This window comes from Macrobrachium rosenbergii, chromosome 12 (assembly GCF_040412425.1).
Source record: "Macrobrachium rosenbergii isolate ZJJX-2024 chromosome 12, ASM4041242v1, whole genome shotgun sequence".
In the NCBI taxonomy this organism is placed as follows: Eukaryota; Metazoa; Arthropoda; class Malacostraca; order Decapoda; family Palaemonidae; genus Macrobrachium; species Macrobrachium rosenbergii.
Window position 1 is genome coordinate 100,106,004 of NC_089752.1, and position 16,748 is coordinate 100,122,751.

Genomic DNA, 16,748 nt, shown 5'->3' on the forward strand with positions numbered 1-16,748 from the left:
TCTTTCTCACCCATGGCTCCCTTACCACAAGCCTCTGGCTTCCATTAACAGAAATTTTTCAAATTTTTTTTTTTTTTGGGGCGTGGATTTAAATGGAATCTTCCCGATTTGTATATTGTATGATATGTAATAGAATGAGCGCGCTATTGTAAGCATATGGCTCCTGAGAGGTGAGAATCAATTTCCTTATTTTGTTTGTTATCATTCATAAAATCTCTTCGTCTAACGTCCTTCGTCTTTTGAATAAAGAACTAAGGTGACAGTGAACTAATCCTCTCGGCAATCAAGGTTTACTTTTTAGCTTCAACTCCGCTGTATATATTCCTGTTGAATTCATGTTTCTTTAATTAGAATCGAAATCAGTCCATCACAACCAAGATGCAGAGTAATAGTAATATTATGATAAAAAAAATTTTCCAATAATAAGAGGATCATTCAAAATAATTTAGATACATATGTATGCAAATAAGTTATTAGAAAGGGTAATATTAAATGACATGAATGCATCAATAAGAGATTGCCCTTCAGCGACAAATACCCCACTGGAAAAGGGTGGAAGGCACATTAGCCAAAAATGGGCACCCATCCCTACTCTTTCAGACTTCGACAAGAAGGGCGTGAGGAGGTCCCTTGAGATAACCAGGATCCCTGGACTCCACAAGTAAGCCCGCAAAGAGGCCCACTTTATAAAACAGGACTTTTGGGGTTCTTAGAGAAGCACCAGAGGGTCCGCAGCAAATCCAGAAAGAGGGGAAACTTTTGGCGTAAATTGTCCCTTGGCATAATGATAAGCCTATATTACTAATTCATTTGATAAACTGAAGAAAATCGTCATCCAGACATGTCTATGTTCGCTAAAAAAGAATGAGAGAGAGAGAGAGAGAGCTTTTTTGTCATAAATTTTTCCAAAGCTTAATAATGGGCTTATATCTCTCTTTTATAAAAAAAATAAAATCTGTGACTCATTATGAAATAATGATGATAAAATAATTACTCTAAACCAGATTCTTAGACCAATGATATATCAGCTATGGAAGACATATTTTTTGTCATCAAAGAAATGCTGAAATAAGCCCATGAGTGGCTTTCGCCAGGGCGGGGGGAGGGGGATGTCACGACGCAGGCGAACCCATAACTCAGCCATCTATGAGTTCAGCTCGTCTTATTCCACCTCTCTACGGTTATTTCATCAGCAGCACGTTGAACTACCACTCAAGAATTCTGATGGGGTTTTATATCTCAAAAATACTTCCATCATTACCCTCAATTACTAGTTGTCATCGGCAAACCCAACAATAACATGTATAAAGAATCACTTGGAGTTACAAGAAGGAAGTTGCATAGCCTACCAAACATTTGTAAAGTCACTGAAAGTGTATAAAGTGGAAAGTGAATGTGGGCAAAATAAGGTAATATTAGTATTATTCACGTTTATCTTGCAAGCATCATCGCACTTTTTGGCCGTTACGTTCTCTCTTTTCAACGGCCTCTTTCGCTCATTTTTTATTCGTTGCATTAGAAATTCCTTTCATTCTCCATCCTAAGAATAATTATAATACACACACACACACACACACACACACACACACACACACATATATATATATATATATATATATATATATATATATATATATATATATATATATATATATATATATATATATGCACCGGGAACAAGCATTTGGCTGGAGATGAAAGATTGTACGATCAACCTCTTGTTTAGTGAGTCGAGTGAGCGGGAGACGACCCGTGTTCCCCTGTTGGGATCCCGAGGTATAAAATTTCAAGATAGACAAGACTATCCTTACCTTCACTGCGAACGTCTAAGATATCAGGCATTAGTCACAGTTGGCTCATCAAGGAATGATTAGATTATTAAACGTGACTAGTGACCAATTGTCTTTATGGGCAGCGGAAATAAAAGGTTTGTTGTCGCCAGGCTCGCGAATCAGTAAAACGAGACCGGTGTCTGCTCCAGTGCTCTGCATTACCACTGTCTAAAGACAGTGTGCATTACTCTGACATCGCCCCCCTCCCCTCCCCAAGTCTCCCTCAGTTCCTTTTACAGATACTCATCCTGCCATTTTAGCAGACCAACTGCAGTCATTAAGGAAAAGAAAAGGACGTATTTTTTTTCAACAGAAGTAGGGAAACTACTATTAATAATCTCTTACAGAAAACGAAACTGGCAAAATCCCAAATTTCCCGGAGATTATTTATGATGAAAATAGATAAATAGATCTAATAGTTGTTTAATAACATTTGATTTAAAATACCAAAAATTGAATTAGCGTGGCAGCATACTAATTCCAACGTGTACTGGTAAAATTCAAGATTATAATACACAACGACCCAGTAAATAAATAAGAACACGTTGCCAAGCATCAAGACCAAAAAAACCCAAGAGACAAGGTCCTCCAAGGATAACGAACCTGCAGAGGCTGAATGAAGCGAATGCTCAGGATGAAGAAAATTTACAAAGTCCTAGAGAAGTCCTGCTGTTTGGATCTACAAATATTCATGGGACCCTTTAAAATGGTACATCAATACCTCGTCGGCAAAAAATAGGAATAAAAAATGACGGGTTTTCGTGATTGAAACAGAACTTATTTGTCCAGCAAATTTTTGAACTTCCTATGACGATCATTTAAATGTGATAGAGTGATTAGTTGGTCCAAAATTCCACCCAAACCAAGAGCCTTTAAATGTCCTTAGGGAGTTCCCGTTTACGAGAGAAAAGATAGAAAACGTTGGGAATTACAGACCCGTTTCTTTTGTTTCTTATCATCTCTAAAATGGCTTTCCTTGAATCAAACCATTTTCTGGCTATGGAACAACATGGTTTTAGACCTACCTTTCACCGGAAACTGCATTGCTTAAGGTTGCACACACACACACACACACACACACACACATATATATATATATATATATATATATATATGTCTGTGTGTGTGTGTGTGTATAAATATATATCTATCTATCTATATATAAACAGACAGTACAAAAGCACTCCTTTTATTGGATATATCCAAAGAGTTTGATAAGTATGCATCATCAAATGTTAATCAACAAAATTTTATATAAGAAAAGGATAACAGCAATCGTATCCAGTCTGTTCGTATTGCATCAGTCTTATCCTCTGTTGTTAATATATCTTATGGTGTACCCAAGGGATCGATCCTGGGCCCATTGTTGTTCTTGATCTATATCAGTGATCTACTCAGTATATACGAGAATATCTTGTTTACGCCAATGATTCGCAGATTTTGCTGCTAGGAACTTGAAATGCTTTCATGATTTGTTAAAAGGAGCCGAAAATATTTTCACAACAGCGAAAAATTATTTCAATAGTAAAGAAAGTAAAACTCAGTTTATTTCTTTCGGAACACAACAGTAGCCTACACCTCTCGCAGTCAGTAATGTTACTCTTTTCCCGTAGCTGAAAGGTGAAAACCTGGGTGTAATACGCTTATCGACGAACGTCGCGCAAAAAGGTATCTGGTATCCTCTTATATCTCAACAGAGTGTATGATAGATTAAGCCTGACTGTCGAGTCATGGTATTACAGCCGTTGGTGCCAAGGTTTTTGGACCTTGGTCGGTACTCGGTAGGCTACTGAATCCCCCGAACCACTGCTTGCGGGTCTTGGGTTCGACTAATAAACACCCAAATGGAAAGAGTAAAGAAAATGAAGAAAATGTTCCGAGGTATCTCAGAGGCCCCTAAAACTTACCTTATGAAGACTGTATTAAAAAAAATCCTCTCCAACCTCATCGAGGTAGGTATAATAATAAAAATGGCTCACATAGCGATAGCATCCCTGTCATGCAATGTGTGCAGGAGGTTATGTGACGGCAGTAGCCCCAGGCTTTAAGTGTGGTGTGATTAAAACATGATTAAAACACTTAGTAAAAGATAAACATAAAATTTTATTCGCCCTTGCATACGATGATTTTCACTTTGGCCGATCATTGCTCGCAGATGTGGCTTGACACTAAATGATAGGGGGCTTCTCTTCCTTAGAACTGCTTCGGCTTCCAGCTATGCTAAGATAAATTCCTTTGAACAGTCACACTTGTTTCTCCTTTCTGTTTGAGACGACTGAGGGGATATTAAGTTTCCGTCATCATCTGCTTGTCTACTGTCTCCCTCTCACTCCTTGGCCGTAACAAATAATTGCTCTCAGCTCCAGAAGTTTCTGGTATATGCCTACGTTACCAAAAGAAGACACTACGTAATCCTGGTCAACTCGTGCAATCTGAAAAGATCTTGGATACACAATTTACGCAAAACCTCTAAGAAATTCATAGTTAGCACCTTTTTAAATGAAAATAAAATTAACAAAACATCACCAAAGTCTTAATCAACCAATAATTCTTCAAACTAAAGTTACACATGAAATTAACGTATATCATGTCAGTGGTTTTGGAACATAAGAAAAAATAGATTTATTAAAGTAATATTTAGCAATTTCTTGAAACCAACAGAAAACGGTGCTAGGGGAAACTACACAAAATAAACAATAAAATTCAATAATTACGTTTTGGAAGTCCCCATATAAAGATTTTTTTACATAAAAGAGAATACGTTCTCCGCTCTTCTCACTGCTTAGTCATACAGCAAATATGACAGAAACTCCCGATATAAAACAAGTGTAACCTTTGCTGACATTGTTAACTACAAACCAAAAACAAAATTCAACATCTTTCATTGCTATAGCCTAAGCCAACTGCTGAAGAAAAATTAAACAATGGAGAAATATTGAAAATATGAAGTTAAAATTCCCAGACTGACCAGAAACAGTGCTGGAATACCTCATAAATTAAATAAAAAATAGCACAAGCCAATGAAAGAAAAGGAGAAGACCAGTTAAGTAGACCCACGTTTGAGTATTCTAGTATATTACTCCCTAATGTCAGCAACCAAAATTAAAGAAAAATAAAAAAAATCCCAAAACAGGAACGGCTCTAAAACCATTTCACCCATGAAAACAGCTAAAGTACACTAGGAAACCGCGAAATCTATATTACGATACAATAAGCCGCAGACAGCATAAAATAGTGGGGAAAAATCAAAGAACTTTCTCCGAAAGGGACAGAGAAAGTGAAAATATCGATATCACTGAAGGTCTTCTGTGGTGCAGAGAAGAGTTCTTATGTAACAGTGCATGAACCAACACCAGAATACTAATTACCCTAATTTAGAATAGTTTAAGATAGAAACAAGAAAATGAATCATAAAGAACGAAATTGGACTGCACTGTGAGGCAAAGTGTACAGACGACAATAATATGAAATGAAAGTAATACTAACATAGGCAAACAGAAGACGACAGTAATTTTTAAAGGAACGATAATCTTCAGTGAGCAATGCAAAACTTTGGACCTTGGCAAACATCAACATACGCAGCAAGAAAATACAAACAATTGGGTCTACCCTAACCTTTCTGCTTTCCTGTGTACTTCATTTCTGAACCCTTTAACAGCCTTCTTCCTTATCTTTCTCTACCTTCTCCCCCATCTCTTTCAAATCCTATCCCAGCCTTACTTGCATTCCCAGAAATATGACATTTCGTGCGCTAACTTCTGGCTGGAGTTTCCTAAATTTTATTGTATGTTAACTCTGCGATCAGTAAAGTGCTTTGCCACTGTTGTCTAAAATTGTTTAGGATATTGAATTGAATGAATATTTTCAGGTGTGACATCAACTGTAATTTTATGCGTCTCAAATCATATTATAATTATGTATGTGCGTGGGCACAAGATCTGTAGGCGAATAGCGATCGTTGGCATATGCTTCGGGCGAGAGGGAAAGAGAGAGAGAGAGAGAGAGACTAGAGCGGCTGAGCGTAGCCGCCCCAGTCCCGGGACTCTCCTGTTAGTATTCGTTGGGGAGTGGTTCGAGGGGGATTCGCTGTTCGAGATGGCAATCCCTTGTCCGTTGTTAGCACTTTTACTGTGCTTTTGGTCGTTAACTTTGGTGTGTTCATTTAATCTTGAGCCAAGGATTCCTATTGTGAAAAAAGGTTCTCCAAAATCACACTTCGGGTATACTGTAGCCCAGCATCAGACTATCTTGGACACAGCATCAGGAGTACAATACAACAAATCATGGTGAGTTAAATGCACGCTTCTTCATTGTTTCGTCGTTATTTATTAATAAGTTTCCATTTTCAGGTTAAACCGTTTAATGTGTACGAATTGTTTACCGTCTTGCTAGCATATGGCATGGACCAGAGAGAGAGAGAGAGCGCGCGCTAATTAAATGACACAGTAACTAAGTTCGGTTTTCTTAAGAGAAGCCTTGGATCTTGACATTAAAACTTGCTCGTCACCAACGTGAACTTGCTTGTCAGCTCACTTTTTCTATGAGCTTTACTCTTGAAAGGAGAGTCTTCATGTGGGGTCGGTTATTCACGGACCCAGCAAGTCTGTTGTAGGGTAGCTTGTACACACCCGGCAGGATTCGAGCAGTGGCAGCTGTTGTCTGGGGGTCCAACAGAATGCATGTGGTTTCATGCACTCCATTACCACATTGGGTATGGTATGAAGAATGGCCGATGAATCTTACGTCGCTGGTAATTTCGTAATACTCGTCGTTTGCATAGATTCTGAAGGTTTATTTATAAGGATGCACAAACTTTGAGCAGGTGGTAGTAGGTACTACATGTAGGGTAGCGTTTGTGGATGAATGTGGGCGGAGACGAGTGAAAGTGTTACTCCGTGTAGGAGGGGGAAGGAACAAGAGGCCTTGCCACATTGGCCCATCTCGATATTCGCAGGGATAATTATCTCTCTCTCTCTCTCAGCACACACGCCCACAAACATTACACATTTAAATTATAATGCTAAAACTTGCTAATAGTAAATTGGATAGAACTCAGTAATATTGGTTCGACATAGAAGACCCAGAGATAAAAGGGGGTGAGCTTATTTACATTTTTCAGGGAGTTAGTATTTGTTCGTAAAGCGAGACTTGAATTAGAAAAAAAAACCATTAACGTAGCCTTGATTCACTTTAATGCACACATCAACATTTTTAAGCACATTTCGTCAAAGTTTTGCTTTCCAAAACTTTTTAACATTGTTCCTCAACATTTTTAACATTATTTAACATTAACCAGAATCATTGTATAATGTCAACAATTGCTTTATTCGAACAAAATCCAAAAAAACCTGATATAAAGGCTAGATAACGGATAGCATGTTATTTTTAGGTTCCCTTCCTGATGTCTAATTGAGATAGCCGAATACCGTCAGATGAAATATTAAATGAAAGCTTTTCGATTCCAAGACTGGTTACGGCTAAAGGAAAGGATCCCGAGAGCAGGCTTTGTGAATAGGACGATATAACAAGGCGATTAAATAGTAGTGATCAATCTGTTATGAAACACCCACTTAGTCATGGAGGACGCGTTAGCGAGTGTCACCTCTCGTCATTCATTCTATGAGGCTAACATGTTGGCGGCAACAGTCACGAAAATACAGAGAAAATAGTGATACGTTGGTGTTATTGCATTGTTCTTGACAGTTATGTCTTCTGGCAGCTAATCCGAAGGCTGAAGAATCTTTTGAATTTAGCCTCATTTTGATAAGGAATCGAGTAACAAGTCATTTTATATTTGATCTTTTAGCTTCGAATACCATTAATGTAGACTAATGAACAGTAAACAATGCATGACTTAGAATGAAGTACCAACGACTCTGTTTCGAATCACCAACGCTCAAATAAAATGTAAAATTTTCTGCACAGAGCGTGAGTTGAATGCTCCAGAGCCCATAGTTACATTTTAATACATTGCATGCCATGGTTAATCGTCATTCATACAACTATGAATGCAGGATTTTTTTACTAAAATTTATCAGTTTAATACCAACGATTTCGTTCTTGTCAGTCAACATGAGTATAAAAAAAGAAAAATCTCAGGAACGAGAATTGAAGTTCTGAAGCGCACTGCTCGTCTCTATAGCAGAGGCACCAACCCTACCACTAACCAAACGGAAGTGATGGTAGGAGCCTCGACCATCCCATCTGTTTGGGCCCGATTCATGGGTCCACATCCGTTATTCCCTTTAAATACCTTATCACACATGAGCACTGCCTTGGGTAAGGCCGTCTTAATCTAAACCAACCACTCAGAGGATGTACGAGGACGGTTGACTGGTGTGTTGGTGAACAATGAATTGAGACCGAGTCCCGAGACAATAGAGGAGGCTGGATTTTGGCACGTTTTATGAAAAACAAAAATTTGCCAAGTCTTACTGAAGGGTGTGTGTCAATTAACTTCCTTTAAGCTCAGCAGATTGCATGGCGGTGTGCGTTCCCAAACGCCATTTCCATTACAGAATAAATATCCGCGAAGTTCCAAGGCGCAAATTATGGTTAATGTGAAAAGTGTGCCGGATGTAGCTTATGGGGTTCCATTCTGTAGTTCAAGGCTGAAATATCGATACCGTGATTGCCTGTTGCTTCGTTCACTGAAGTTTAGCTTTGACATTTCAGTTTTTCTATGATGTAACCTTTGCTGTACACTCCCATGTTTCATTTGAGGGATTGTGTCCACAGTGTAACTAGCTGTAAGCGGGAGCGATGAAAATTGAGATAAGAATGGCTATTAGTATACACTAATGCTAATCACAGTTGTGTCAAAGCTCGCAGTCGAGAATTTTGGTTGTAAAAAAAAAAAAAAAAAAACTGTTTGGCCAAACACGAGCTTAGGGATGGGTGGCAGTTTTTGCTGCTGGAACTGCCATTCCCGCTATAAACGACCTTGTGGCAGTTGGGGTTAATCCGAAATCACTGCGGCGATTCCCATTCCCACTGGGAGGCAACGCTCAGAGCTCCCCATCCGATACCTACATAACTTCGCCCAACGCCGGGCGCCACCCACTCAGGTGATATGGATACCAGGGGTCCCTCGTGCATTGGATGATACCCTCTTGAGTATTCATTACCATGTTCATGGCATGTGGTACTAAAGAGGCCCACGCTTCCTGATGCCTTCCGCTAGCTAAACAAAGTAAAAGCATAGTTTGGGTAAAGAGTAGGGTATTTCCGTATTGCGGACATATAATTTCTGTGAAGTTAAATTGTTATTCCTCAGATTGGAGAATAATTCCTCAGTCGTGTCGATGTAGTTATAAATCAAGAAGTCACAAACTGTCGATGAAAATAGAGAAGTCTCTTTTTATAGAAGAACCAATAAATATGTCGCTGTCAGAGTTTCATTGTCAATAGAGCTCGAGTGGAATTCGAGGGTGCCGCGCAGCTCCTCATCTGTCTTATGCCGTAATTATTATAATGAGTTTGTCATCTACACGTCATTTATTATTATGAATATGAAACCAATTAAAATGTCCATTACCGAAGCAATTAAATTATCAACGAGCCTATAAAAGTGAATGTGCGGAAGAATGTTGGATGAAATGAATAAATAAGAGCCAATAGACGAATACTGAGAAGAATACAGAGTAAAATAAGTGATTAAGGGTAAACATAAAAAAAATTAATGTCTTATTACTTAAACAGTGATTGATTCTCTGCATCTTGTAAGGCGCAGCATCCACAACTCTCCAGCTACACTTTATTCCCAGAGAAATGAAATAGCCGATGCTTAGTGAGAAATGAGCATGCGCCAACCACTTTGCTCCCCTTCCCCTACCCTATAAAAAAATCGAATTTCAGTAAATACCAAGCATTGTCTAGTGTTTTGAATTTATAAGGCAGTTTTATCAGTGCAATGAATCTTGGAATGGGCTCATGATAGGAGAACAGGCAATCGGTCAAGCTCAACATTAATTCAGCATTAGCCTATTCCATTGTGGTTAGTCTGTTAAGGACAGTAAGCATTCACTCGAATTTGATCTAAACACGAGCGAATGACGTTACCATTATAAATGGTACATTTTTACGTGCCTAGATAACTACAGTCATGATAAGTCATTTTATTCAATATCATAATTAGCTTAATGTATCATGTAATATATACAGTATATGATGAAGTGAATTGTAGATGTTGAATGCAAATGAAAGAAAAAAAAGAGGAAGCTCTGTGAGTCGCAAGAAGAATTCTTTGAGAGAGAAATGTGAAATTACGAATATGTCGTGAGAAATTTAGCTTAGGTAAAAGAATGGTTCACATTATTCTGGTGGTTTGGTCATGTGGAAAGAACTGACCATGATAATTTGGTGAACAGAGTGAGTTTAGAAGCGTGAATGGGAGGGAAGAGAGGAGGACCTAGGAAGAGATAGTACAAGATTTTAAGGAGGTATCTGAAAGGAAGGCCAAGCAATCAGGAAGCATCAGAATGCTTGCAAGATAGACAGAGGCTGAAGACGAAGTGTGTAGGAAGGTTCGACGCGCTACTGAGGAGCACGATGTGCAGGCGCATGAAGCGGCCAATGAGTCGGGAATTAAAAGCTGTGAATGCGGCAGTGACAGATGAGTTGCTCTTTCTTTAGAGTACCCTTGGTTAAGGGAAACGACATGATGTTGAAATTATACAGCATATAAATATATGTATATATATGTATATATAGATATACAGTATATATATTTATATATATATACAGTGTGTATATATATGTATATATATATATATTATATATATATATATATATATAGTATTTATATATATATATATATATATATTATATATATATATATATATATATATACATTTTACAATGATTGGAAACCTAAAAAAAGTCACGAGGCGCCATTCGGAACTATTTCTCGAATGGAATTTGAGTGGTGATTGGGTTATATTACCCTGACTCACGGCAGTGTGGTAAGTTTTGGAAGGGCATCCGCGGCTTGGCGTTGACCTCCAGACTCAGACAACCAACAGAGACGTTGGATTTCAAATGCTAATGGCTCAAAGAGGCCAAAAGAAGAAAATTGCTTCTGTGGTAGGCTAGTGTTTTGTCATCTTCCAAAGTCACTCTGGTAGAGGAGCGTTTCTGCTTCCTTTTTACGAAGTTATTTTCTCGCATAACTTTTGGAAATCTTATTACTAAGCATTAGGCTACCATCTAAGATGATGGCAATTTAACGGAATTTTTCGGTCGTTGATGTCAGTATAAATTTAAAGAATGCAGGAGCTCATTCTTTCTTTTAATGAAATTATTTCGTTTCTTCCCATTTCGGATTGATGTAGCTTACATTTAGCTATAGCCTTTGTTTCTTGCGTTCACTTGATTTGCATTTTCCTAAACTTGCCGTACTTAATGGTACACTTTATTTTTAGGAGGACGGTATAATATATATATATATCTTCTTTTTATTCATCCTTCCACTTGAGAACTTTCTGGAAATACACTTTGACTAAATTATTGCTCCAAACTTTTGTGTAATATTCAAACATGATCTTTGTAGCATTAGTTTATATCCGCTGCTTATTGACTAACCAGTTCACAAAATAGCTAAGCTGAGGGACAGATATTGATTACCTAAGAAATTCCTAAAACTTGCGAAAATAGGAGTTAGGAATTATTCTGGTCAAAGTTACAGTGTTCCTAACCAGGACTCTGTTCGAATCCCGGCCGGCGCAGCACTTTCTAATTATAATTTCCTGTGGGTATAAATTATTCCAAAAGTTACTGTGAATTTAGTATGAAACTGTATCTGTGATTATGAAATAGTATATGTGGATAGGTGATACATATATATATACAATATATATATGTATATATATATATATAATATATAAAATCCATAAGAAATATAAACACTAGGAAAGTGCTGCACTAGAGGCCTTTCGACTGTCTGTCGTCCTTTACTTAGTCTGCTGAGTAAAGGACGACAGACAGTCAAAGGCCGAAAGGCTCCAGTGTTTCTCTTTCCTTCGCTCCAGTGTTTATTTATATATTCGTCAGTTCCATATTTATCTGATTCAGTTTATATATATATATATATATATATATATTATATATATATATATTATATATATATATATATATATATATATATATATATATATATATATATATATATATATATATATATATATATATATATATATATATAATATTGCAAAGAAGATACAGCTTGAAGTGTATGTTTTTCCAAAAATAGTATCACTGTACGTAAATACACATTCACCATGTATGTATAAATAGACCTTATTAGGTTTTGTCAGTAGCAGCATTCTTTTTTTCTATATTGGCCAAATTGAATGTGGCCCTATATATTTAAGAATCCAGTATTTCTGTTGAAATGTGCAGTTTGCTGCTGAATAAACGACAATAGTTGATTTACGACTCTGAGCGCGGATAAAAAAAGAAAGTTTATCCTGAAAACAACATTTTCATAAATGCTTTAGATTCGTCATTAGTAAAAATCTGTGCATCATTTAAGATTCAGCAGAATGTCACGTGATCTGCTTCCTGATGAGAAAGGTGGTTGCATTGTTGATTCCTCGAAAATATTTCCCGTAAGGGACCCAGTCCCATACTGGGAAACCTTGGCAGCGGTGTTCACCGACACAAGGCTGTATCAGCCCTTGCTGAGTTGATCTGACGTGAATAGAGAACAGGTCCCGGGAATAGAGCTCATAGCAGGGAACATTTCCATTAGAATCAGCACTATGACAGTGGTAATAGACGTGATACAGTTAAGTAAATGATGCCCAGAGGGAGATATGATGTCATCGCCCCTCTCAGGCGTCAGCCGTCAAGTAAGCGGGACGGGGTGTGATGTCAGGGATAGGGAACACCTTTCTTGGCGGCTCTAAGAGAGAGAGAGAGAGCGAGCATTGTTCGTTGCGAGAAATCAAGATTTCGCATGAAATCGTAGGTCGTTATGAAATCGTAGGTCGTTGTATTCTCTGTTGCTGAATATATATATATATATATATATATATATATATATATATATATATATATATATCAGTCACTAGTATTCATCTACTCATTACCATAACGTGACGTGTGTAGCCTTCCAGGAGCTGCTTAGCTTAACTTTCCGTGGAAAATGTCCTCTCTTAATCTCTCCGCAGTTCGAAAGAGAACTGGTTTACAGCAGCTGGCGATGAAAAGTCGGAATGATCGATTATTCGTGACAGCATCTGTTTTGTTATAAGCATCCATCGAGTTCTCGCCAGAGAGAGAGAGAGAGAGAGAGAGAGAGAGAGAGAGAGAGAGAGAGAGAGAGATGCACAACTGCATTACAACGTCTCATCAAACAAGAATCGGACCATGGATGGGCAGCGAGAGGCGGGGAGGGGTGGGGAGGGGAAATGTCGGTTGAAGGAGAGTCGGACGCACCAGTCGGGCAGGTTGAGAAGGGCATGGAGAGAGAGAGAGAGAGAGAGAGAGAGAGAGAGAGAGAGAGAGAGAGAGAGAGAGAGAGAGAGGCAGGAGCCGGTGCATGCCGCATTCCGAATGTAATCCTGCCTCCGGAAACACCCACGGTCATACGTTGAGTCATGTGTTAAATACCACATTCTTCTAAAAACTTTCCTTACCGGATGATGGTCTTCTTGTGATACGAGCGATATATGGGTCGATTTCAAAATGGCAAGTTGGTTTGCGTGGCCCAGTTCTAGGTTTGGCATCGCCAGAAGAACGTTAGTGAATGGGGCCGGTGATAGGCGAGGGTGCCTAGGCCGTGGGTGAGGGTTAGGTCAAGGATGCACTCTGGAGAAGTCACACGTCACCGTTTCCCTTGAGATTGACGTAACAAATCAACCTTCGCTTCCAGAATCTTCGTCATCTCTGACTAATGAATTCCACTAACTGGGAAAAATTGATCTGAGTAAAAAGTAAAAAATGAGATAATTTCCACATTCGTAATTTCCACATTCGTAAGAAAAATTTCATTCATGACGCCATTTTTAGATTTTTTTTGTCTGTAGCGCATGGCATAGCCTGATAAGAGATGGAATTAAAGTATCTGTGGTGCATGCGTAAGCATTTTTAGTAACAGAACATGTTACGCTTACACAACATATGGCATGATCAGTTCGAAGGTACTATTAAGGCTCTCAGAACCGTCAGTGACTAAACAACCCCCGCCGACCCTTGGAGATAGCGAACTTGACCTTAATCTCCCGTTGCATTAACAGATGTCCAAGTTTTCCTCGTGACTGCAACACTTGAACGTGGTTCAATATAAATCTTTGTCCGAAAGCAATAGTATTTGTAAGCTGTTACTTGATTAGCCCACTAGATTGCTGTAGAAGAGTTTTACTTGTTTGCTAAGTATATACAATTATTGTCCGAAAGCAATAGTATTTGTAAGCTGTTACTTGATTAGCCCACTAGATTGCTGTAGAAGAGTTTTACTTGTTTGCTAAGTATATACAATAATTGTCCGAAAGCAATAGTATTTGTAAGCTGTTATTTGATTAGCCCACTAGATTGCTGTAGAAGAGTTTTACTTGTTTGCTAAGTATATACAATAAGACCTTTAGATTTTAAACATTCCAAAAAACTTCTAGTGACTTGAGGCAAGGAAACAAATTTTAAAATAATTCTTTCAGTATTGTTATGGTAAGATTTAATAGTTTTTTAAGATCACAGGGAAAACTAATGCTAACCAGGGGCGTCATTTCAGATTTTTGATGGGGCTGGGAAGAGGGGGGGGGGCGCAAAGGCGGTTTGGCGAGCGAAGCGAACCTAATCACCTGGGGTTTTTTTAATATTGAGCTATTTTATGTGCTTTTTGAAGCACATAAAATAGATAGATAGATAGATAGATAGATATAACTTAATGTGATGAGACATTTGAATTTCGGTAGGAATAATGGAAAACCAGCTGCTGTTACTTCTTGGGGCTTGGTGGGGTGAGGGGGGGCAAGTTGAGGCTGGTGGGGGGCAACTTGAGTCTTGGGGGCCAGTTGCCCCCCAGCCCCCCCCTAAATGACGCCCCTGATGCTAACTAAATCGCACCCTAGAGTATTTCTAGATTCTAGTCCGTCTTTACGTCTGATCCTACTTTCGCAAATTAAAATATACTGTAGATAAAAAAACAATTACTGACTGTCCTCCCGAAGACGGTCTAAACGCGGTCCCTGTATTTTCTGTGAATGTGTGGCTCTCTTTAAAAGAAAAAACTTGGAACATCCTTCACTGCTGTGTAAATGTTGCTTTGTAAATAACCCTCCCCCCCCCATCCTTCACTGCTCTGTAAATGTTGCTTTGTTAATAACCCCTCCCCTTTCTTTTTTGTCCGCTAAATTTCGTGAAGAACTGCAAACTCCGATCACTCTGTGTGAAGCCTCTTTTAGGAAAAAGGCTGATGTAAACAGCATTGGAAGTAGAATCACTTTCATAATTTCTAGTTGGACCCTATAATTAGAAAGAAGGCGGATTGAGGCCGGCCTTGTGAGTCTACAAAACTGACTGCATGACGCCCTCTGTGGTGTTGTGGTAGAGTTCAGTACTGATGATGAGCTTGGAACCGAACAGGGGGAGGGGGAGGAGCCGAGCAGGGAGTGAGTGAGTGACTCACAGCTCCGTAGGAGAAGACAAGAACGAGGGTGGGTAGGTAGGTAGGTACTCAAGGGAACATTTTACAGCTTCACAAACACCACCCGCTTCATTACCTCTGCCCTCACAGAGCTGATTGGTTACCAGCGGATGCATGGAATCCGCCTGTTGAGTAAATGATGACCGAGGGCTTACTTATCTTTATGTTGAGTAGAATTTTTATATAACGCTCATATAATACATGCTATCACTTGAGAGAAAACTACCGTCGGTATCTCCCAAAAGAATTTGCATTAAGGCACAAACACGTCCTGTGTGGCAACTGGGTTACCCAGACTGGTGAATGAACGTCGGATCAACTTGCGTTTGGTTGCGCCATGATCGCTCGGGGATCATCCGAGATCCTAATATCTCGTCACTCACTGAGAAGGAGAAGGGTGAGTGCAGGATCCGACCCCAACTTTGCTCGGGTCACTCATTAGCTAAAGACAGGGGCCGTGTTCGCCATTTGGCGTTAGATTAACGAACCATATATGTTAGGAACTCTGTAACAGATGTGTTCATTTGCAAACTGATGAAGCGATGCGCTGTTGTTGATAGTACCGTATATTGAAGAAAAGTCAACATCAACATTTCTGCTACAGCCTGCACGGAAGTCATGAAAAATTTTTAGTCGTTTTTTTTCTTGGTAACATTCTTCTATGTCGACTCCCTTCTGGATTATTGATTTTACGTGTTTTTTGGTGATTAGTAAAAACAAGAAATGCTCGAAGTGAGTGTTTAAAGCACAGCTTTCGGGGAAGCCGAGTTGAGTGTAATCAGATTAAAATGACCAGGGAGAAGTGGCTACGGATCTAATGAACCGTGTGTTATTTAGAAGGTTTGACTAAGATTGTTTTGTAGAATTTTGACTCAGCAACACATGCAAGAAAGTCAGCTGCAAGTACCAGGTATCAAAGGACTGTTGCAACGGACATGAGGAAATGTTGAATTCCTCGTTATTACAAGTTGTAGTATATTTGGTGGATGATTGGGGAACGCAATATGTTCTACATTTGGGGAAGTCTGGGCTCTGTGTCCTGTCTGGGAGGATCTGATTTTCAGATTCTATATTTAATCCGAGGATGCTTTTGCTTTTGTTACTAAAGTTGATATTTGTCGCAGGTATGAGGTCAGTCTGAGGAACTTTTCAAGCATGTCTCCGTAGGGGGGTTAGTGCTGCCAGCGCACCGCATGCGGTGCACTGTATGCAATACTATAGGCTCTTGCAGGGTGCCCTCGGCCCCTAGCTGCAACCCCTTTCATTCCTAT

General features: G+C 39.0%; 1 protein-coding gene across 1 annotated transcript in view; it reads left to right on the top strand.

Annotated features, from left to right (window-relative positions):
* Positions 1 to 5,802: 5,802 nt before the first annotated feature.
* Positions 5,803 to 16,748, top strand: part of LOC136843791 (uncharacterized) — a 225,775-nt gene continuing 214,829 nt past the window's right edge. The window contains 1 exon segment of the mRNA XM_067112518.1: positions 5,803 to 6,118. Within this exon segment, the coding sequence (XP_066968619.1) occupies positions 5,928 to 6,118 (191 nt within the window). The 5' untranslated portion in view covers positions 5,803 to 5,927.